The sequence below is a fragment of the Oryctolagus cuniculus genome, chromosome 8, assembly GCF_051225735.1.
Source record: "Oryctolagus cuniculus isolate XC-2025 breed Fujian yellow rabbit chromosome 8, ASM5122573v1, whole genome shotgun sequence".
Lineage (NCBI taxonomy): Eukaryota > Metazoa > Chordata > Mammalia > Lagomorpha > Leporidae > Oryctolagus > Oryctolagus cuniculus.
In genome coordinates, this window is record NC_142874.1 from 10,763,882 (window position 1) to 10,788,851 (window position 24,970).

General features: G+C 41.0%; 1 protein-coding gene across 9 annotated transcripts in view; it reads right to left on the reverse strand.

Annotated features, from left to right (window-relative positions):
* The window catches only part of MARCHF1 (membrane associated ring-CH-type finger 1), a 973,853-nt gene that overhangs the window by 175,325 nt on the left and 773,558 nt on the right, over positions 1-24,970 (reverse strand). For all 9 annotated transcript variants that reach the window (XM_051831701.3, XM_070047277.2, XM_051831697.3 and 6 more), the window contains one exon: positions 2,589-2,639. In XM_051831701.3, coding sequence (XP_051687661.3) covers positions 2,589-2,639 — 51 coding nt within the window. The remainder of the gene's footprint in view (positions 1-2,588; positions 2,640-24,970) is intronic.

Below are 24,970 nucleotides of genomic sequence, written 5' to 3' on the forward strand. Positions count from 1 at the left end.
CTGGATGCTGTCACTGAGGTACTAATGTTAAGAATCCCACAAAATAAAAAAACAGTGTTATAAGCAATACTCTCAAAGCTCAATATTTTTACATTGTCTCCTTTTCCAGATAAGGTAAAGAAAGTTAAATAACTTTTCTAAGAAGTTGATCTAGTATTCATGCTCTCGATTATTGTTCTAACACCCTGGAAAATTCAGTCTATTTTGACATAAAAAATTGTTTTGACAAAATTAAAGAGAAAAATCTGCGTTCCACTTTTAATGTTTCCTTCTCTAATACTTTAAAAGTCAAAGAACTCCATCATTTCTAGAATTTGCCATTTCACACTTGCGAGGTGATGTGGGCTTCATAAATAGTTCATTGCTTAGTGATTCATGAAAAAGTAGTGAGGGCTCAGCACTTGTGACTGTCACCTGAACACAAAGGCAAACCACGTTGGCCCAGATGAACTACTTGTGTTCACGGAATTAGCTTCTCCCTACCAGCGTCTGTAGCTGAGTTTCTGCTGTGGTGCAATTAAGTTTAAGAAGAGAGCTTCTCATTTGTCTCCGAATAAGAGCATATTTTTATAATTAGCTGTCTCCCACATAGGGAGACCATTAATACATATCAGAACCTGGAAGAAAAACTTACAGAAGAGAAACTACACTTCAGATTTTTTCATTTTAAAAAGACTCAATGAAAAGGCTAAAAGCTATAAACAAGATGCGCTATGTCAAACTCAAGTAGCAATTTAGAAATGCAGAGGTGATTCCGCCGCTAGATCACAGAACAGTATTTGGTGAGGCAGAGTTGGCTGTCAGTACTACTGCCAAGTTTCCAGTCTGTAAATTATTCAACGTTATCATTCAAGTTTAGAAAAATGAGGGTGTTCCGTGGCTACCCCGGAGGCCCTCTGTTTTGGGAGTAGAATGACAGATGTTTGAAAGGCGTTGTCCTAATTTACACAGTCGGGAGAAATGACTCATGATCCTCCTCTCCACGTCACAGTAGAGACTGCTTTGTCCCAGGGAATCTGAGTGCATGTCTCAGGGTCACATCAGCAGGAAGTGACAAAGCGGTGACTTAACCTCAGAGCCTCGCTCATCAGAGTCCAGACTCAGTAAGAACAGGGCTATTCACTAGACATCGAATCTTGGATATATTTACTATACATCGAATCTTGGATATATACTGACACCCCTGGAAGATTTTGGGTCCGGTTCTGGTTTGATCGTCACACCATGTATATATGTACTGAACATCACACCAATAAGTACAATCATTAGGTGTCAAAGTATGCACTCTTAATCTCTGAATGTCACCACTGGAAATGCTCAGTACCAAGTACTGAGGTGCGACTCCCTACATCTCTCTCATCTACAACTCTCACATCTCTGCGTGTCTTACAAGCCCTTGCGTTGGCTGCTTTTGTTCCAATCTTTTCAAGTAGGTTTGTATGTGGAGGGGTTGCAAGATAGCCACGTGGCCTTGCGAGGCAGGAGTGGACAGGCAGGCAAACTGTGTGTGTTAGATGTATTAGTGCCCCCAACGCGCAGGCGTCTGCTCCTGTACCCACCCCAGAGTGTGCACACAGCTCTCCCGGCCACTTGCCACAGTCCTGCAGAAACCGGGCTTGGGAAATCCGGGAAGAAAATGCTGACACTCGGGCTCCTGCTGTTCTTCAATGAAGAACAAAAGCTTTTGTTTTTCAAACCAAAACACATTAAAAACAAAAGAGCTCTTTCAGTTGGAGGCGGATCCAGTTTCTGTAATGCCTGCAGTAGATTAGCATTTTGGGGATGCTGGGTGAGGAAATTACACAAACTCACTAAAACAAAGTCCAGGAATGCGCAGGGGTTCTGGGGAGTGAGGGGCCTGTCATGGAACTTCCATTCAGGATGACTCTGTCTTGGTCCTAATTACATTTTGAACGTCATAATTTTCCATTTTGACAAATGGCTCCAAACTACTTCTCATTTTACATAGCGCCTAATTTCGGAGAATAGCTCTTAAATTTTGTTTTCTAGGCAAAACAAAAGTGGAGCTTATTTTTCCTAAGCTATAATCTCCTCAATATTCTGGTATCTTGCTTAGAGCTTTGTAGTCCAAGGAGTGTTGTGGGGTTTTTTTTTTGTTTTTGTTTTTGTTTTTTTCATTTATTGACTCTAAAGCCTAAATATGACCAAACCAATGTCTTAGATTAATCCCCAACACCTTCCCTGTGACAACTGTCAGGTCACAGCAGAGCTCAGCTCGGCCTCCTGAAAGATTGAATCCGTGGGAATTGTATCATGAATGTAGGACGTATGTTGGGTATGTGGAGGTTCTATGTGCTTGACATGTGCAAGGAAACATATTTGGCATTACCCTCAGAATAGCACAGTATGTTGTGCACACAGCACTGAAGAAAAAAAGGTAACTTATCTTTGTTCACTGTATAAAATCATTTTGTCACTAAAAAGTTTGAAATCTTCTAAGCCATTAACAATTTACATTTGTGAACTGCTCACCAGGTTGACCAGCTATGGGTTAAATATTGAAAATATTTCCATAAATCTTGAAATACAGAAATCAATAAACAAGAAAGTGAATATGTTTCACCTACTTTTGAAATGTTGCTTGATCGACTAGCAGACCGCCCTGGAGATTTGTCATTCTGAAAACAAAATGAGAACCACTGATTAAAAGAGAGTACGGCAACATTCTTTACCAGTGAGGGCAGACTTGTCAATGCTCTCTGGGAAGTTCACCTAACAGCTCTGCTAACTGCTTGTGGAGAATGGCTTTTCTCTTACCAAACCGTGTTTCTCTAACACATATCAAGTACACTTCTGAAAGTAACGTGCGTGTTCATCAGGCTGAGACTTATTCCTTGGAAATGACTAATTCTAAAGAAAATGCTGTGCAATTCCTCTGAAAACAAAATGAGACCATGCAAGTAAAACTCACCATTTCTCTGTTTGCTTTTGCAACAGGAGTAACTTCTGATTATCTACGTCGGTTAATATTCCATCCCAGGTACAAGATACACATATCTAACTTGTGTTAAACTGCATTTACCTGATTTTCTGGTTATTTTACATCTTTTTAAATAAACTTTAAGATGCCTTCTAAACAGTGAGCGTAAGCATTTAAAATTTAAAAATGTTCTGCAACTTAATTCCATCAGTTCTTACCACATCAAGAATTTCCAAGTTAGCAGAGAATAAGCATGGAAAATGCTATTGAATAGTTTTCTCCCCTCCCTTCTTCCCTCCCTCCCTGCCTCCCTGCCTCCTTCCCTCCCTCCCTCCCTGCCTCCCTGCCTCCTTCCCTCCCTGCCTCCCTGCCTCCCTCCCTCCCTCCTTGTTTCCCTCCCTTCCTCCCTCCCTCCCTCCCCTAAGTATCACACAGTCTGAAAGCAGAGAAGCCTAAGGAGTTAAGCCCTCTCCTTTGGAGCCCACACACATTCTGTTCCTGCAACCACAGAGTCAGCATCTAAGCAATGGGCAGCCCTGGGGCTTCCTGACCGGCCCACGTGTGGGCTTGCCTGTGTCACTCTGCCAGTTACCAGCAGGTGCATGGCTCACTGGAAAATCAGCATTCATGGGTACCATGCATTTTGTATGCAGAAAGAATTACACCTCTTCTCCTGCAGAGCACATATTGGGAGACTGGCTCCTGGTCACCAAGAATCCGAAGAATCTGAGGGAATGTCACTGAAGCACCTGGCCACAGCAAGGATCCTTGTTGTGTGTTTTTCTTCTACCTTCTGGACTCAGCCTTAAACTAAACTGGAGTAGACACCTGCCGCGCTCCTTGACAGAGGTGGTCTTTGAGAACCAGGTTAGAACAACCCGGGGGTCTGCCACGGCCCACGACGGCTGCCTGACAGGGTTGGCGAAGCCCGGGGATGACAGGTCTGGCCGCTGTATTCTGCAGAAACAGAGCCGCGCCCCGGGTCATGCTTAGGCTCGCGGATCTTGGCTGCACAGCGATTCTTCCGTTAGACGCAACATCTATCTCAGTGACCCCGGGTGCCGGCGTGGAGCGTGTACTACAGACGGTGACGCGTCCCCACGATGCGATTAGTGGATTAGTCACACCTCCTACTGGGGCCAGCACTGTGGACACTTAATTTGGGATCAGAAAACCTAAGTGATCTGATCCCAAATTAAGTGTCCTATTTTCCTTCTTGTTTCTTTTTGCATTGCTTTTCAACTCACTTTCCTAAGTAGTATTCTCAAATACCATGTGAATATACACAGTAATGTGCTGGGATGGAGAGAGGCACTTTTCTCCCGACATCTCAACTCCTCTGCTGGTGACTAGAACGCAAAATCAACCCATCTTCCCTTTTCTGAGAAATTTAGGATTTGGACACATTACTGTGTAGATGCATAGGGTTTGGGGTAGACTGGCTGTAGTGGCTGCCATGTTATGTTTTTTATATTTACATGGTATTTGAGAATACTACTTAGGAAAGTGAGTTGAAAAGCAATGCAAAAAGAAACAAGAAGGAAAATAGGACACTTAATTTGGGATCAGATCACTTAGGTTTTCAAATTCAACAGAACTCGGTGGTGTTTTGAGACAGAATAAGGAGGGTTTGATTGCCTTCATCATTGAGAATACCCAACACAGGGATATAATAAGTAGATAATTTACATATTCCTCATGGAATTCTCCAGTTGAATGGGGTGGAAGCAACCACTTGAATATTTAGTTTACTGAAATATCATTTAACAGGAAATCCATTGATCCTATTTCTTATAATACAAGGACAGAAATGAATGTAGGCAAAGATCAGCATTTTCTCCATGGCTCAGTTCTCTACTGTTTCTGTGCCAGGACACAGAACAGGCGATAACAGCAGGTAAAGGAACACAGGAGGCAGAGTGGCAGGCAGTGTTGTTGGGCAGACGGTGATGCCAGAGAGGTTGAAGGGCAGACAGCCCTGTGGCGGCGCACAGACAGCTCTGGCAGGAGTGTACCATCGGACATGCCAGAACTTGAGTTTCCTTATGACTGGCACAGGGATGGTCTTGGGGATTGTTACAAAAACCAAGTCAGTTGTAACTAGCAGCAGTTCATGAATTGCAAGGTTGTAACTTTTCTATTATCATTCACAGATAGAGGACACACTGAGTTTCCCCCGAAAAGTCAGTCTGAATGTTGACAGCGATTCTTAGAGGTTGGGAAGGGTTGGGGGAGAGGTTAGAAGGAGGTTGGAAAATGGGTACAAAAGCCCAGTCAGGTAGAAAGAATAAGTTCTTGTGTTCCACAGCACAGTGAGGTGACCATAGTTCACAATGCCCTATTATACATTTTATTAATAAAGAGAAGAAAGGGGCACAAAAGTGTCAAACATAGAGTGATGATGATGACAGGGAGACAGTAATTACCCTGATCTTATCAGTACGTATAGTATACATTTATTGAAATATCACACTGCACCTTATACGTATGTACAATGATTGTTAATCAAAAATTTTAAAAAATGTTTACAGAGATGGAAACACTAACTGGAGTTGATCGTTACACACTGTACACAAATGTTGAATTAACACACTAAACCTCATAAATACGTATGACTAAAATAATTAACAATCACAATTATCATTGCAGGCTACTGGAGTCATGGTTTTCACGTAAACGTCTTGTTGTCTATATCTTTCAGTTCAGCCTCTGCTGTGGATTTGATTTTGGCACGTACAATGTAACAGTGAAAAATCAAGATGTTCTCTACTCAAAGGGAGTAAAGAAGTAGGTTCATCTTGCTTTTGAAGCAAACTACCAGAAACACTTCCCGTCTTGGAAAACTTCCAAAGCAATCTGTCCAATTTGCTACTAATTAATTGGGTGGCTTGTTCCATTACTATTGCAAGGACTTGTTCTTTGTATATTAGTCAGTGCAGTTGTCATACTTCATTTTAATCAGTTTAAATTGAATACTTTACCTTACATTAAATATAAGCTGTCTCAGAATCTAACACAACCTACTGGTACCAAAATTATGGTGACCTTGTAGGTCAATAAAAGTTGGAAACAGTAAGAGTTCTTGTCAAGGCTATATAAAAAGTATGGGACCATTAAGTGGTAATGCTGGATCTTAGCACATCACTCACATATGCAAAGAGAAGGGGGGAAACTTGCAGTTTCATAAGTGTATTGCAATATTTTCAAGATCTTACTGAATTTTGGCTTGACATGAAGATAACTGATACTATTAGTTTGCTTTGTGGTTATTATTATTATTTAAAAATTTGTTCTTAGTAAATATGACCAGGTTTTTATAATCCACAAAGAAAAATTGATTACCAAATGAGAAAATCATGATCATATTTACATTTTAACATATGTTTTTTTGTTATATCTAAGACAAGCAACAGTTCCCTTAAAATGTGATGAATGTTTAAAAATACAAAATATAGGGGTGGGTATTTGGTACAGCAATTAATTCAAAACTTGGGACACCCACATTCTATGTTGGAATTCCTGGTTCAAGTCCTGGTTACTCCACTTTCTTTTCAACTTCCTGCTGAGGCTCACCTGGGGAGGCCACAGCTGATGCTCACGTATCTGAATTTCTGCCACCCAGGAGAGGAACCAGATTTGTTTCCTAGCTCCTGGCTTTCGCCTGACTCATCCCTGGCTGTTGTAGGTATTTGGGGAGGAAGCCAGCAGATGTAAGATCCATCAGTTGATGGACATCTGGGTTGATTCTATATCTTAGCTATTGTCAATTCAGCTGCACATTTCACTCTTAAAGTTAAGTACTTTGAAAAGAATTACAAAATAATTAAGCTTACTATAAGACTTACTAAGGAAAAAGTAAAAATATATGAGAAAAGAAACATACACAAAAATATAAAAGAATTCTACATGAATGCTATTATAACAAATTGAAAAAATTAGAGGAAGTAAATTATATTCTAGCAAACTAAAAGTCCTGGAATGAATTCAAGAAGAAATGGAAAAAATTGAAATACAATTAGCCAAGGGGAGTTTGAAAAAGTGAACAAATGTCTAAGTGTCCCAAAAAGGATAAAGACATAATGATTTTACAACTGAGCTGTGTCTTTTCTTAAATTAATATATAACTCCAATTCTACTTGTACTGTTCTCATAAAAGCATAAATTTACCTAATTCATAGTATTATACATTTTGAAATTAAACCACAAACATGTTGAGATTGTTTCCAAAAAGGAATAAAGAAGGAAGAAAAAAAGGGAAGAAAGTCATGACCTTATCCTGTCTAGGACTGCAGATGCAAAATATCTCCTAGCAATATTGGCACAGAACTGAGCCGTTTCATATTTCTTATATACTTGCTGTATTACACAAACGTCTCCAAGGAATAGAGTAACTAGGATGTATTCCAAGTATTTCTTTATCAGGAAATCTGTCAACATAATTCATTAGATCAATATATTGAAAGAGACATTCAGATGTTGTAATCAAATGCTTAAAAATAATTGAGGAACCTTATCAGTCTTATTCTAATGTAAGTTCCAAATAAAACAAGAATTAAAGGAAATACCTTAAAAAGATAAAGACAACATTCAAGAAATCAGTATCAACTACCACTCTAGGTGGCCAGTTGCTGAAACTATGTAAACTGAAGAAATCTCATCAAGGATGCTTGCTCTTGCTATTGATTTCACCTTGTCTTACAGGTCTTAGTAAATGAGAACGTGAAACTAGTTCACTCGGTAGAAAAATACTGACAAAGAGGCAATAAAACAAGGTTCTCTTACTGACCATATATTACACAAATCCCCATCTCCTCAGTCAAAAAAAGAAAACCACTGTGGGTTTTGCAAGTTCAGTACAGTGGTGAGATATACGATAATTACATCATTCCAGTATTTGGTAGGTTTCCTAAAATCAATTCTTCCCTTCTTCTGCATTAACAAAGTAACAACAGAATACACATTTTCCCAGTGACCTTCTATCTCCCAGTATTCCTTCCATTACAGGTTGCTTAAGACCACATTCCCAGAGCAGAGCTAACAATTATCATTTTCCTGCCTGTAGTGTAAATCACAGATCCTTCATAGAATTTCTTCTATGCTTTTTTCCTGTGTCTCTGTGCCGGAGTGGTAGCTATCAAAGCAAGCAAGGAAACCAAGCATCAGCGTGAGGAAGAGCCCTCTGCTGACTTGGAACAGACACCTCGAACTCTCAGCAGACAGAAATACACTTGTATTCCTTTTGGATCATTGTGTTTCTGGATTTATTTATATCAATAGACCTGTAAAAGAAATGCTACAAATCGATAGCTTTCTCTCTGCAATAATTATCCAGAAGTGCAATAATGAAAACAAAACTGTAAAACACTTAGGAATAAACAAGAAAACTGCAAAATTCTATTTAACGATGTAGACTATAAAATTACATTAACAATATAACTATATTACATACTATATACATTAACAATATAACTGTAAAACTATTCAATAATGTAGACTATAAACTTCAGAAATCTAACTGAGGAGTATAAATCATGATTTGAACGAATGACAGCACCATTCTTTCATGGGAAGATAATTTCACAAAATATAAAGCTTCTAGAAATTGACACACACTCATGTAATACAATTCCTATTACATCTCCAATGGATTTGATTCCCTCTGTTCTAGAGAAAAAAAGGAAGTTAAAATGATGTTAAAGAATATATACAAATAAGGAAATGCCAGAGAATAGGCAATAAAATAACACAGAGAAAGCAGGACTTCTTATTAGGTCAATATGGCATTAGCATAGGAATTAACCAAAATATCAACATTATCCAGAATAGGAAATCCAGAAATAGCTATAGAATTTCACATATAACAAAATTGGCATTTCAACTCAGTACTGAAAGGATTGTGGCTGTAATACATGCTGCTGAAAAACTGGCTATGTACTTGGAAGAAAAAGTCAGATACTATTTTCATAGCATGGATGAAATGAAACAAAGCCTCAAATGTTAAGAATGGCAATCCTTGAAATAAGTCTAAAGCATAAATTCAATCTTACAGTGGAGGAGAGCTGCATTACTAAAATAGGAAGAAGAAGCCTTAGTCATGGGTATATTTGGTTATGGCCTGTCTGGAAAAATGTTAAAAATTAATACAAAAAGCTGAGATAGAAAACAATACAATGCAGAAGACTGATAGAGTTCAATTTCTACATTGTACACAGAGGTTATATGTTTTGCAAAGACATTGAACAAAAGAAACCTAAGAAGAAAAATCATAAGTAAAAGATTGGGGTGCCGGATTCTGTCCCGGTTGCTTCTTTTCCAGTCCAGCTCTCTGCTGTGGCCGGGGAGTGCAGTGGAGGATGGCCCAAGTGTTTGGGCCCTGCACCCCATGGGAGACAAGGAGAAGCACCTGGCTCCTGGCTTCAGATCAGCGCAGCGCACCAGCCCCAACGTGCCGGCCGTAGTGGCCACTTGGGGGGTGACCCAATGGAAGGAAGACCTTTCTCTCTGTCTCTCTCTCTCTCACTGTCTAACTCTGCCTGTCAAAAAAAAAAAAAAAAAAAAAAAAAAAAAAAAAAAAAAAAAGATTGGGAGATAAATTCCCAACAAAGGAATACAGGTTGTCAATAAACACATGACAAGATGTTTAACGTGATAAGCAGCAATAAAATATAAATCAAAATGACAAAAAGATATTGCTTTCTACTCATTGTGGTAGAACAATTCATGAGTGACAATTTCTTGCTTAAGGGGATAGAAGAAACAGCACTGTGCACACTAGTAGTAGGGTCATTGATTTGCAGTACTGTTTGAAAAAAGTATCTGGCAATATGATCTAACATTAAAAGTAAGTACTTAAGAAATGCATGGAGTTTGTATTCATTAAATAAAAGTTGTTTTTTACTGGCATCATGGCACAGACTAAGCCACTACTTGTGATGGAGGTATCCTGTATCAGGGAGCTGGTTCCGGTCCAAGTTCTGCTTGTGATCCCGCTCCCTGCTGCGCAGCTGGGAAGGCATCAGAAGACGATACAAGTACTTGGGGCCCTGCACCCACATGGTGACCTGGATGGTGTTTCAGGCTTTGGCTCCTGCCTGGCCCAGCCCTGACCATTCTGGCCATCTGGGGAGTACATCAGGCAATGGAAGATATTCTCTCTCACTTTGCCTTTCAAATAAATAAAGCTTTAAAAGGAATAGAAACTTCATTTTAAAAATAAAATTAAAAACAGCTTTTTATGCAGTGATCTCACCATGGCACAGGATATGTGATCAGGATACTTAATACAACTCTGCCCTTAAACAAAAATAAACCCGGCCTTAAAGATATGCCGGTTGTTATGCTAATATCTCAGAGCTTTAAACCCACCTTTCTGAATCTGCTCGGACTCTGGGACTCTGCAAACCACATTTATTTTAAATTTTTATTTTTTTTTTTTGACAGGCAGAGTGGACAGTGAGAGAGAGAGACAGAGAGAAAGGTCTTCCTTTGCTGTTGGTTCACCCTCCAATGGCCGCCGCGGCTGGCGTGCTGCGGCCTGCGCACCGTGCTGATACGAAGCCAGGAGTAGGTGCTTCTCCTGGTCTCCCATGGGGTGCAGGGCCCAAGCACCTGGCCATCCTCCACTGCACTCTCTGACCACAGCAGAGAGCTGGCCTGGAAGAGGGGCAACCGGGACAGAATCCGGCACCCCGACCGGGACTAGAACCCGGTGTGCCGGCGCCGCAAGGCGGAGGATTAGCCTAGTAAGCCGTGGTGCTGGCCAGCAAACCACATTTACGCAGTTCTGCTATAGGGGGCACTATGGGGAAGCTGGGAAGCTAGAAAAAGAAGACAGGATTGTGCCATTCTGTTGGCTTCCTGTTGGTTTCTCATCCGCTTGTTGGGCTCCCACCACCCTGAGAGAGCTTCTTCACCCTGCTCCTTGCAGTTCCCTCCTGGAGCAGCAGCCAAGCAACGTGTAACGTGCCCACCCCTGGAGAGACGGGCTCACAGAAGCTGGCTTTGGGTGCAGTGTGTTCAGCTGCCATTTGCAAAGTGGGCATCCCATATCAGAGCATCGGTTCAAGTCCTGGCTGCTTCCACTGACCCAGTGCCCTGCTAATGTGCCTGGGAAAGCAGAACAAGGTGGCCCAAATACTTGAGCCCCTGCTACCCAAGTGGGAGATCTAGATGGAGTTCCTGGCTCCTGGCTCCAGCCTGGCACAGCCCTGATCGTAGTGACCATTTGGGGAGTGAACCAGCAGAGGGTCTGTCTCGCTGCCTTTAAAATAAATAAATCTTTTTATAAAAAGAAATAGGGGCCAGCACTGTGGTGTAGCAGATCAAGCCACCGTCTGCAGTCCCAGCACCCATTATGGGCACCGGTTTGAGTCCCATGTTTTACTTCCAATGCAGCTCTCTGCTATGGCCTGGGAAAGCAGAAGAAGATGGCCCAAGTCCTTGGGCCCCACACCCACATGGGAGACCCAGAAGGAGCTCCTGGCTCCTGGCTTCGGATTGGCGCAGCTCTGGCTGTTGCAGCCAAATGGGGAGTAAACCAGTGGATGGCAGATCTCCCCTCTCCCTCTCCCTCTTCCCCTTCCCCTCCCTCTCTCCCTCTCCCTCTGTCCCACTCTCCCTCTCCCTCTCTTCCTCTTCCTCTCCCTCTCCCTCTTCCCCTCGCCCTCCCTCTCCCTTTCCCTCTCCCTCTCCCTCTGTATAACTCTTTCAAATAAAATAAATAAATCTTTAAAAAAAAAAGAAAGGAAGAAACTTTTTAGAGACATCAACATCAGGGAGTAGTCCCCTCCTTAGAGGTCAGAGTTTCAGTTCCTTGGGGCCCCTCCCCCCAATTTTTAATCACTTCTGTTTCCTTTATTTGTTCATTCTGACCTAAGGAGGGTGACTGCTTCCCTGCTTCCTGACTTTCCTACCAAGCAATATATCGTTATATTAAATTCTCTGTGTTAAAACAGGCAGTGTAATTCCTCTCTCCTAAATAATAAACAATGTTCATAAACATATAAGTGGTTAAATTTATAGTAGAGCCATCTCGTAGAATTTCAAGTAGTCATGAAAAGGAATGAACCAGATCTCTACCTTTCAAACTAAGGGATTTCCACAAGACACAACTGAGGGTGACAATGAAGTAGATCCTATGATTCTTTGAGAAACACACCAGGATAGAAACAGATCTCTGTTAGCATACATGTACACACTACCAATATGGACGTGTATTTGTATATGATTATAGGAACATGAAAAAAATCATGAAACGATTCAGAAAAAGTAAAGGAACCTGAGTTCCTGGGTGGGGTTGGTGGAGAGGGCAGAGGGAGAGTCCAACAGAAGGGAGGAGAAGGAGAGAGAAGAAAGGTTTCTTAAAAAGCAAAGAGGGGCAGGCATTTGACTTGGCAATCAAGACTCTTGGATCTCGTATCAGACTGCCTGGGTTTGATTCCTGGCTCTGGCTCCTGACCCCAGCCAATTGCTAAAGCAGACACTGGGAGGCAGCAGGTTATGGCTCAAGTAATTGGTGTCCTTCCACTCACACAGGAGACCTGGATTTGCCAGCCCCAGCCCCATCTGTTGTAGGTATCCGGAAAACAAAGCAGTGGAAGGGAACTCTCTCTGTCTATCTGTGTGTCTCTCTTTGTCATTCTGACTCTCAACTTAAAAAAAAAAAAAAGTGAATGAGTATTGCACTAGCAACCTTTTCCAGTGCTACAACACAAATACCTGAGAGGAGCTACTCAGGGAGCAAGGAGGTTTCCTTTGGCTTACAGTTTGGGAGGTTTTCAGGCTCAGATTGGGTGGTCCCACTGCTGGGACATCGGACGAGGGTGCAGTGTTTGTAGAGGGAGATCACACAGGCTAGGCAAAACTTGGCTTCAATACCAACACTCATGAGAACTACATTCTCTGGGCAAGTACCCAGTGACCTAAGGACTTCCCACTTGGCCCATCCCCAAGACACCATAACTAGATCAAGCCTCCACCCTTAATCCATCAATAATTAATGTTAATCCATTAATCATTAATATAAGACTTTGGGGAACAAGCTCCAGATAAACAAGCCTTTTGGGGGATCCAAATTATTACTCAAATTATAGTAAATCCATTGGGTCCCTATTTATGTGGCATTATATGTGGGTATAATGTGTAGATAGAAATTATAATGCAAATATGAAATTCTTTTCTATTTTGTCAAATAATAATGTTCATGATATATTGTTAAGGTTAAAAATATTTACAGAATAATCTGTAGAGGATAATTCCATTTGTTTGAAAATGAATAGACACCCTACATATGTTTATTTACATACAGATATATGTTTGAGGAGAAATATGCTCATCCAAATGGTTACCTTTAGTCCTTTGCCTGGTGTGACCAAAATAGGACAGCCCCATGAGGATATTCCAGAATTTTCTCTAAATATCTTTGAATGTATGGCTTTACCTTTTTCTTTCTGTAGTCTTTTAAAAAATAAGATGTCAAATTAAGAAAACTAAAGAAACAAAAAAAAAAGGCAAAATTAGTCTTACTCAAGAAGTCTTTCAAAAAGTTTGTGGGAGAATGGAATTTAAAGTTAAGGTTTTTTGATGCAAAAACTGTCTTGGTTATCATAAAGAGTTCTGTGTGTGTGTATGTGTGTGTGTGTGTGTGTGTAATCAAAAAGAGCTATAGGAAACATTTAATGTTTGTATTCTCCAAGATAGCACAGGACCTGTAATTTTATGAATTAAATTATTTAGTCAGATAGAGGTGGAAAAGTTATAGGATTTGTGTTTCCAACACTTGGATTAGAATTTCAGATTCATGACTAACTATGTGACTACAACAAAGCCATCCATCTTCTCTGGCCCTGGCTTGTTGAGTTTATAAACTGGGCATAAGGACGCTCATAGGGTCACCTAACAATCACTGTTAAAGGAAACATGATAAATTTTGCAAAATTTACATCCCAAATTATAAAGCCAATATAAATTTTCTGCATAAATTAATTTAAACTAGAATTACTAGGATTATTAAATTTGCATTTGTAAGAGAGAACAATTTGAGAGAAATACATTAGTGGTCACTCTGATCTTATTTACCTTCATCACAATGAAAAGTTCTAACAATTGAAGCTATTTTGCAGATACTTCTGTAAACTCTAGGAACTTCTCCTACATGCAAATTCAATGTCTTGAATAGTACCAACCAAGTAAAGACCATCCTACAAAATGAAGACACATATCACAAGCCACTGAATTTTAGAATAGACATGCAATGTATGTACACACTCACTAATTCTGATGATGAACAGATTTTTTATATGTATTTGGATAATGAAACAATTCTATACCTTAGGGAGTAATAAAAACCATGTGATTGAGATCTCCACCCCCTCCCTTACAAATTTATGCAAACCATGTCCTTCTACATATTTCTTTCTTTTTTAAAGATTTATTTATTTATTTGAAAGGTAGAGTTACAGAGACAGGAGAGAGAGAGAGAGAGAGAGAGAGAGAGAGAGAGAGAATGTATTCTATTTGCTACTTCACTCCTCAAATGGCCATAATGGCCAGAGCTGGGCCAGACTGAAGCCAGGAACCAGGAGCTTCATCCGGGTCTCCCATGTGGTTGGCAGGGACCCAAGGACTGGGCCATGTACTGCTTTCAGTTGGTGTCCACATGGGATACTGGCATTGCAAGCAGCAGCTTACCCTGCTACACTACTGCGCCCGCCCCTTCTTTAAACTTCTAAAAGGAAGCCTGTCTACTTATAACTGACATACCATTCTGAATCAGTTAATAGTTGCAATCCCTAGCAAGAGAACAAAAGGATTTTTTTAAGCTTACATAATCCAGTACTGAGTCTTGTTTTAGTGGGGAAAAAAAAAAGAATATAGTAAAAGTATCACCGGCTAAATTACCAGAGCACAAGGGAAAAAGCCCTGAGGGTTTAATTCACACATTTTTATAGATATGAAAGGACAGGAAGTAAGGGCATTGGATGATGGTTAAAATGCAGCAGGCGATGATTTCACTTCAGTTACCTATATAAGAAGGTGATTACTGGTTTTTGCTTATCCTTAACAGTACATAAAGTTAGATTTGCACACATATAACATACATATATGAAGTATACAACTTGTTGAGCCTTTATGAAGAATGATATAAGGAGGACTTAAAAGAGCTTGTGGAAAAATGAAATTATGAGATAAATTTAGGGGCCAGCACTGTGGCTTGTGGGTAAAGCTGCCGCCTGCAGTGCTGGCATCCCATACGGTGCTAGTTCGAGTCCCAGCAGCTCCACTTCCAATCCAGCTCTCTGATATGGCCTGGGAAAGTAGCAAACAACAGCCCAAGTTGTTGGACCCCTGCACCCACGTCGAAGATCTGGAGGAACCCCCTGACTCTTGGCTTCGGATAGGCGCAGCTCCGGTCACTGCAGACAACTGGGGAGTGAACCAGCAGGTGGGAGACCTCTCTCTCTCTCTGCCTCTCCTTCTCTCTGTGTGTAACTCCTTCAAATAAATTTTTTTTTTTAAAAAAGAGATAAATTTAGGGGTGTGGTTCAGACTAGTGATTAAGATGTCGGTTAAGACACCTGCACCCCATGTCTGAGGACCCAGCTTCAATGCTCTGCTCTGCCTCCTCATACCAGCTTCTTGCTAATGTCTGGTAGGGGAGCCTCCAACACCCCCACACCATAGTGTCTGGAGTTGTGTCCTGGTTCTCTTAACTTCGACTTCCTGATAATGCAGCTCCTGTGAGGCAACAGTGATGGATCGAGTAGTTGGGTTCCCTTGTAGGAACCTAGATTCAGTTTCCGGCTCCTGGCTTTGGCCCCAGCACAGCCCTGGATAATGCAGGCATTTGGGGAATGACCCAGAAGAAGAGAGCACTGTCTCTCTCTCTGCCTCTGCCTCTCAAATAAACACATTTAAAATTGTTCAAAAGATAAGTTGATTTTGGTGCAAAATTTTTTAGAATCTATGTATAGTTTTTTATAATATGCATTTCCCGTAAACTTTCTGAAGACCCCCCTTGTGTAGGAAATTTATTTTTTGTGTGTGTATGAACATCATTATGTTCATACTAAAACAGGAAATGTGGCATGCTCTGGTATCCTAAGAACACATGTAATTTTTAAAATTATTTTTCTTACTGACTTAAATATAAAAATCATCTTTAGTCCCATATTTTCTCTCTCGATAGTATCCCTAATTAGGAACATCCAAATAAAAATCTACCCATGCTTTCCTTTTTGCAAATGTTTCTTTTTTCCAAAAATGAAATATGAAGACCCATTTTTTTTTGTTAATGAAGTAACTGTTTTTCCTAAAAATGCCAAACATTTTGCTGAATAATAGGTTGCCTTTTTTTTTTTTTTTTTTTTTGGTCTGGGAATCCCGTTTCAGGAATGATTAAAAGTGTCACGTGTCCTTTTGCGTTTCAGATTTCGCTTTCACAGGAGCGCTAGACACCTTCCGTCTTCCCTTTGAGTTCCACGTCTCTCTTCTGCACACTGCTCTGTGCCCAGCAGGCACATCTGGATGGAGTGTGTCACAGGCGCTTCCAGGGTCAGTGGAGCCGCACAGAGGGTATTCTGAGAATGGAGGATGGGGAGACGAGAGGATGAGCCTCTCTCTGAGGCATCACCAAAGCTGACGGTCGCCCAGTGTCAGCTAGCCTTCTGCACAAACACCTCTGTAAGTCCTGCTCCTTCTCCCTGCCTTCCAGATACTGTCAGTGGTGATAGGGCACTGATTTCTCTTGTCAGTGGTGATAGGGCACTGATTTCTCCACCCGTGGGGTGCTGCTGAATTATCCTTTGTACCTTCTGTGTACTTGGTGCACATCCATTGTAAACTGTCTAGTAACTCTCCATAAATTATCCAACTTGGACATGTTTCTTTATGGACCCTGAGAGATAAAAGCCATCTTTCATATTTTTGGTGTAATGTTATTATTAATAATATTAATTTTTGCCATTTTTATCAAGTAAGTATCTTAGAAGATTACCCTCGAGGTACAGTCATATTTTATCAAACATATCCTGTAGCCGCATGAAAATCTATCAAGTAGCTTTTGAACTATGTTTTAAATGAGTTATATTATTTTCTTGTATAGGTTTAATTTAAGATTGGAGACATGTTTGCAAAAACAGTCCACATATTAGAGACTGATGATTTAAAATCTACTGCATGGTGGGATATTTTCATTAGCATTTTTCATCTTCCATGCTATTAAAAGTACTTTAATGATTACATATTTCTTAAGATTATCAAGGAAATTCAGGCTAGACTTTTCAGTAAACTGTGGAATAGTATTTAAAAATTTAAAATCTTCAAGACATACACACAGACTAGCACACACACACACTGCTTGTGTGTGCGTATCCAATGGCTTTGGTATAAGAAAATAGAAAGTTGTATGTCAGTGGCACACTGAATAATACATTCGTTACCTGGAGGCATAAAACTTAAAAATAGTAGATATTCTAGGATTTAAACAAAACATATGTTTAGGCAAATTCACGATCCATGCAAAGGTTGGCTGCTCCATACTTGAGGAAGCACCTCCTAATATGCACGGTGACTATGCCAAGTTCTGCTCCATCCTTGTGTCTAACTTCTATTCCTGTTCCTCACATCACTCTTTAAACCCTTTTTTCATCCCTCCTTCTGTCAAAAACATGCAAGATAGGAGACAAAATTTTTATCACTCAGTATATTCATTCTGGATCTATAAAGCAGCCGAGGACATACATGAAAATTTCCTGCTTGTACAAATTGATCCAATGACTTACATATGGACCAGAACAGAGTTCTAGGAAAGTTGATAGTGCCCTCATTTTGGAACTTTCTCACATTTTTCATTTATTTACAGTGCATTCTTGTAAAAAATATTTATTTTCTTATTTGAGAGATGGAGAAACAGCTCTCATCCACTGGTTCACTTCTGATACAATAGCCAGGGCTGGGCAGGAGGGGAGGCCCAGCTGGGAACTCAACTCAGGTCTCCACTGGGTGGAAGCAACCCACTTACTTGATCCACAACTGTTCCCAGGGAGTGTATCAGCAGGAAGCTGGATCAGGAGCAGAGCTGAGAACCAACCCCAGCTACTAGGATGTGGGACACAGGCCTTTCCCCAATTCCTGTGGCCCTGTTTTTTTTTTAAAAATTATTTAAGATATACAAATCTCAAGTATTTCATATATACAGATTCAGGAACATAGTGCTACTTCCCACCATACCCTCCCTCCCACCCACACTCCCACCCTTCTTCCTCCTCCCTCTCCTCTTCCCATTCTTATTCTTACTCTGTTTTTTTCAGTTTATTTATTTATTTTTTTACAAAGATCTACTGTTGTACGATAGCACCGCCTCCTTTAGGAGTCTGCAGTCACAAATCTCCAGGCAATATTTCATGGCATCCTTTCAAAGAAACAGCCTGAAAATCAATCCTGTTTTACATCAGTGAAAATCCCATGTGTGTGTGCAAAAAAGCACAGCTGGCCTGTTTCTAAATTATTAATCCTATTTTTTTAACAGAAGCAGTATCTCCTTTTTATCTTTTCTCTCTCTGTTGCTATGGAGGAGTCTCATTTTAACTTAGTTTCAAAAAGCCATAAATCTTAACCCATACTTTAGATAAGACTTTTAAATTTCTTGTCCATTATTATTAGATTTATTACTGTAAAAAATGATAGGGGTAGGAAGACAAGTGATCTCCTGAGAGCCAATAGAAGTATCACATTTAATTTTTTCACACATCCACTCTCTTGGATCCAGCAGGAAATGAATGAATATGAACGGCAGTGGAGTTTCTTAGCATAATATTGTAACTAGCAAATGGAAACTTTGCCAGAATGCCCGGGATCAATTCCCAGCTGCACCACTCGTCCTGAGACCTTGGGCAAGTCATTTATCCTTTTGCAACTCTTGTTTATGCATTTGTAGAATGCTTACAACAATGCAATCCTTTCAGACTCATTAGAATTAAATAAGAAAATGGGGATAAAGTATTTAGTGTGGACCATCATGGGCTAAATGGATAGAAACATCATTAATTTTATATTTTATATAAACTTTTAATCTTACCTACACACAACAGGTATGTTATTACATTAAAGGAATTGTCTGTTAGAGAAGTTGTGAATGCATTTTTTTTTTTTAGATTTATTTATTTACTCAAAAGGCAGAGATACAGAGAGGCAGAGGCAGAGAGAGAGGGAGAGGTCTTCCATCCGCGGGTTCACTCCCCAGATGGCCACAACAGCCAGAGCTGTGCCAATCCGAAGCCAGGAGCTTCTTGTGGGTCTCCCACGTCAGTACAGGGACCCGAGGACTTGGGGCATCTTCCACTGCTTTCCCAGAACATAGCAGGGAGCTGGATCGGAAGTGGAACAGACGGGAATAGAACCAGTGCCCACATGGGAAGCTGGCTCTGCAGGCATCCACTACGCCATAGTGCCGGGCCCCGTGAATGCATTTCTTTAAACTATGAAGAGGGGTGGGTGTTTGGTGTAGTAGTTAAGTCACAGCCCAGGAGAGCAGCACCTCAGACTGCAGTACCCGGGTTTGAGTCCAGACTATTCTACTTCTGATCCAGCTCCCACTAATGCCCACCCCAGGAGGCATCAGATGATGGCTCAAGTACGTGGGACCCTGCCACCCATGGGGGAGAACTGGATTAAGTTCCAGGCTGTTGGTTTCAGCCTGGCCAAGCTCTGGCCTTTGCAGATATTTGGGCAGTGAACTAGTAGATGGAAGATGTCTCTCTGCCTCTCTCTCTCTCTCTCTCTCTCTCTCTCTCTCTCTGCCTTTCAAATAAAACTTAAAAATGAATAACTAAAATTTTATGTGAGAAAATTAGTTACAGGCTCAAGCATTTAGCTAGAAGCTACACAGGTTAATATACCCATGTCCCACATCATAGTGCTTGGGTTTGATCTTTGGCTTCAATTTCTGAATGCAGGTTCCTGCTAATGTAGACCATGAGGGGCAACAGTGATGATGTAAGTGACTGGGTTCCTGCCACCTAGGTGGGAGACCTGGATTCCCAATTCCAGCCTAGCTTGGGTCTTTGTGGCCATTTTGGGAGTGAATCAGTGGATGGGAACTCTGTCTGTCTCTGTCTCTCAAACTAACAAATAAAAAATTCATTTCAGAAATATATTACGAAGAATTTATAAATAAAATTAACCACTCTTTCAAATCTCTGTGGGTACTGGGAGAGGTGTGAGACTGACTCTATCTGGCAGGATGTGGTCAGCATAGAACAGAACGCCTGCCCCAGATTCTCACCTGGGTGACACAATCAAGGGCCTCAGTGGTGGCTACTTCTAGAAATCTTAATGATGTGGCAATACAGAGCCGACAACTGTGAGGAAATGCACTGTGAAGTGTGAAGAAATGATTTTGTGGGATAGCAAATGAGACTTCCAATAGGAACTATACTGATAATGTGCAGAGTAGTAAATAAATTAGAATAAATTTACAGTTCAACTTCTAGATAAGTCTATCGCTCATAAGCCATGGGACCATGAACAGGTCACTTTACTTTTCAGTGTCTCATGTTATTCTATCTCTGGGTTCTTAAATGGACAGAATACTGTAAGTTCAGGACCCAGGAGGATTTCAGACGCACTTCTCAGCAAGGAGCAGTAATTACAAGAAGTGGCCTGAGAATGGAAGGGTTTAGCCATGGGACATCCACAAGCTCTTCCAGTGTTCACCACGCACATGGAAGCCATCCCCCCAGAATACACAGTGTTCTATGCAAAATCAACTTTTATAGAAATCCCCTAGTCTCCAATTCTAATTATCTTATTGTTTTCAAACTTTTTTTTGATAAAAATTCTGAACACTTGCGATCCCTAAATAGCTATTACCATTAATAGAACTGATTTGGGGGAAAGTTTATGTGTATTATTCTCCCACCATTATTTGATAAAGTATTTCTCGAGGGAAGACTATATTTCAGTTATATTTTTATTCTCCTTAAATTCAACACAATATCCTCCTGGAATATTACAGATGCTTAATAAATTAAATAGAACTATTTAACAATTTTTAATGTTTTTAAGAGAGATACCAGCATAGTCACTCTTCAGAATAAGAGATAGGAAATGTACAACAGCAATCTATATGCTGTTTCATTTATAAATAATAAAATTTGCCTGTATTTTTATAACATTTAGAAAAATATAAAGCCACATGTATCTTTAAGCTGTGAGTAAATTATTAAGTCACAAAGGAAAAGCAACATGGATTGACTTTAGTCATGGCATGTGTTGGATTTCATAGACAATTTTTTTTTTGACAGGCAGAGTGGACAGTGAGAGAGAGAGACAGAGAGAAAGGTCTTCCTTCCGTTGGTTCACCCTCCAATGGCCGCCGTGGCCAGCACACCGTGCTGATCCGAAGGCAGGAGCCAGGTGCTTCTCCTGGTCTCCCATGGGGTGCAGGGCCCAAGCACTTGGGCCATCCTCCACTGCACTCCCGGGCCACAGCAGAGAGCTGGCCTGGAAGAGGGGCAACCGGGACAGAATCTGGCGCCCAGACTGGGACTAGAACCCGGTGTGCCGGCGCCGCAAGGCGGAGGATTAGCCTAGTGAGCCGCGGTGCCGACCAGATTTCATAGACAATTTTACAAACTCCTCTATGTGGTAACATGGTGCTTTGTACCAGTACTGTATTAATTAGAAGCAATCATACTTTGATCAGGGATCACAAAATGACATTTTACTTATTTTAATTTTTGTTTATTTGGAGGCAGAGAGACAGAGCTAAAGAGAGCGAGAACTCCCATCTGCTGGTTCATTCTCCCAATGCCGTCAAGGGCAGGGGCGGGGTCAGCCTGGAGGGACTCTATCCAGGTCTTCGCAGGAGTGGCAGGAGCTCACCCACCGGCTGCCTCTCATGATGTGCATTAGCAGGAAGTTGGGAGCCAGGGGCAAGCTAGGACTTGAACACACGGACGCTAACATGGGATGCAGGTATTCCAACCTGGCGTCTTCATGGCTAGGCTTGAAGCCTTCCTCAGGAACCAAAATGTTGGAGAGGTCTCAGTAACAGTGACTTAATATGTGCTTAAAAGTGACTTAATATGTGCTTAAAAGTGCTACCTGGAATTCTGGTGCTATGGGCACATGCTGTCTATGTTAGTCGACTCTCCATTAATCAAGTTATTATTAGTAGCATTTTAAAAACATTTTTACTTCTTTCATTCATTGGGAAGGCAGAGAGATGGAGAGATGGAGCAAATGGTATGAAGAGTTTTTATCTCCTGAATGCCCACAAAAGCCAGGCACTAGGTTAAAGCCAGGAGCCCACAATTCAATCTGGGTCTCCCACTTGGTGGTAGGGACCCAAGCCCAAGTAGTTGAGCCATCATCTTCCTCCTCTTAGGGTACACATTAACAGGAAGTTATAGTCAGAGATGGAACTGGGACTTGAACCGGGCACTCTGAGAGGGGTTGCTAGTGTCCCAAGCAGTGTTCTTAACTGCTACCCCACATGCCTGCCCCTGATCTTTTATATATCAGAACTTGTTTTAGTTTTATAAAACCAAAGGGTTCCTATGATTTCAACCTCCTAAACGGACAATTCTGAGGGCACTGAAATTTAATCTCAGTGGAAATCAGTGGGATCTAAGATAGACATAAAGGCGAATGAAAATGACATGAATTAATGACTATTTATTACACATATTAGAATTTCATATAACACATATAATCTCTAGGGATAAAATATAATAAAATAAGGCTGGCATATCTGCTGAAAACGCTCTACTTCAATATCAAAAGTTCAAAAGGTTTTAAGACCTTTGACCACAAGTAGATTTTTAAAATATAATGAATTCTCAACCTTTACTCTGCAAGATGAATAAAATCCAACACTTCTTAGAGCTCGAGTTATAATATGATAGTCCAGGGAACAATTTAATTTCTAAAGTTTTTGGTAAGAACATAAAAAATATAAAATAAAAAATTTTCATCTACACAGATAGGTGGTTATGCTGCTATCATCAACATATTGGTGGTTCAAAATAAAGTGGAAAATTAGTATTTAGCACTAGGGAGATTCCCATGCTTATTTAACTAGTTTAATCTAAGTCTTTGTCAAAGAACAAAACTGAACTTTTATGAAGACGCCAAGAGACTTTTTTTTTTTTTTTTTTTTTTAGGCAGAGTTAGTGAGAGAGAGAGACAGAGAGAAAGGTCTTCCTCTGCCGTTGGTTCACCCTCCAATGACCGCCACGGCTGGCGCGCTGCGGCTGGCGCACCGCGCTGATCCGATGGCAGGAGCCAGGAGCTTCTCCTGGTCTCCCATGGGGTGCAGGGCCCAAGCACTTGGGCCATCCTCCACTGCACTCCCGGGCCACAGCCGAGAGCTGGCCTGGAAGAGGGGCAACCGGGACAGAATCCGGCGCCCCGACCAGGACTAGAACCCGGTGTGCCGGCGCCGCAGGCAGAGGATTAGCCTAGTGAGCCGCGGCGCCGGCCCCAAGAGACCTCTTAAGGCTGGTAAATGTCATCCAGTTTATGCATGAAAAAAATCAAAACAAACAAAAAGAAAGCCTTCGAAGTATCCCATTACTTGGCTATATTTCTCATTTAAAAGCTTTGTTTGAGAATATAAGATGCACTATTTTATAAAGCTTATTTGCACAGAGCAACTCGCAAATTGCCATTACAGTAATAGGTAAGAGTCATTTCAGTTTTCCAGACGATAATATTGATTACTCTGAGATGGTGAGGCTATACAGAATTAAATTATAGTTAAATTAAAGTCAGGCAACCCACAAACTATACAAATCCATTCTTGCTACGTAAATGTAAACAGAAGCTTAATTTACAAACATGTACAGAGAATTAATCATGTCAAAGATTATTAATACACTCCCTTTGCAAAGGAGTCTAACAGGTATGCGGAGCTGTTTGTTTCTGCAGTGGTCTTGATTTGTTTGTGCTGAAGCAGCTCCATGCCCATGGTAGGTCCCTCAGGGACCAGTGAGAAAGTCACCCGTGGACAGCCTGCAGAGTTGGCATGCAGACGTGCACCGGACTATCACCTCACAGTCAAAATGTTACGGGACTGCCGATGTTTGAGTTGGCTGGTGAATAGTAATCCTAGGTTCACAAACTATTAACAAACCTGGAAAGATTTTTACCCACAGGTACTCCAAATGGGAATAATTAGCAATCTTCTAATAGAAGTTAATGACCATATAAGAATAAATTTTGAGTTGTGGGCATTTGGTGCAGTGGTTACGATGTTACTTGGGACACCTGCATCCCATACTGAAATCCCTGGTTTGAAGTCCTGTATCCACTTGCAATCCAGCTTCCGGTACTGTGCACTCTGGGATAGAGCAGGGGACAGGTCACACAACTGAGTTCCTTGCAGTCATGTGAGGAACCCAGATTGAATTCCAGATTCCTGGCTTCAGCCTACTCAGCCCCACTATTGTGGGTATTTGGGGAGTGAACCAGGAAACAGAGATAATTTTTTCTCTCTCTACCTCAGATTAAATATTAAAAATAAAAAGAAGCTCTTTCAGTTAATACTATATATTAATTTATAACATCTCTAAAAGCCTTAGATGTTCTAGTATGAAACAGCATTCTACCTATTTATTTATTTTGGTGAGAATTTTAGATTTAAGAGGTGAAAAACTAGTGGAATAAACACAAAGAAAAGGATGGCAAGAGGAAGTGAAGAAGATGGATTTGAGAGTCAGAGAGAGAACTTAGCCTAGCGTTAAGGAGCTGATTACCATGTCTGGCTCCCACAGTGGGATGCCTGGGTTCAATTCCCGGTTCTGACTCTTAACTTCAGTTTCCTGCTAATGCACACAGATCCTGGGAGGCACCAGCAATAGCTCAAGAAACTGGGTTCCTATGAGCCATGTGGAGACTTGAGTTGGCTCCTGGTGTCAGCTTAGGCCAGTCCACTGCACCCCTGCTATTGTGGGCATTTGGGGAATGAACTAGTTAGTGGAAGCACACACACTCCCCTTCTCCTCCCCTTCTCCCTCTCTTTCTTGA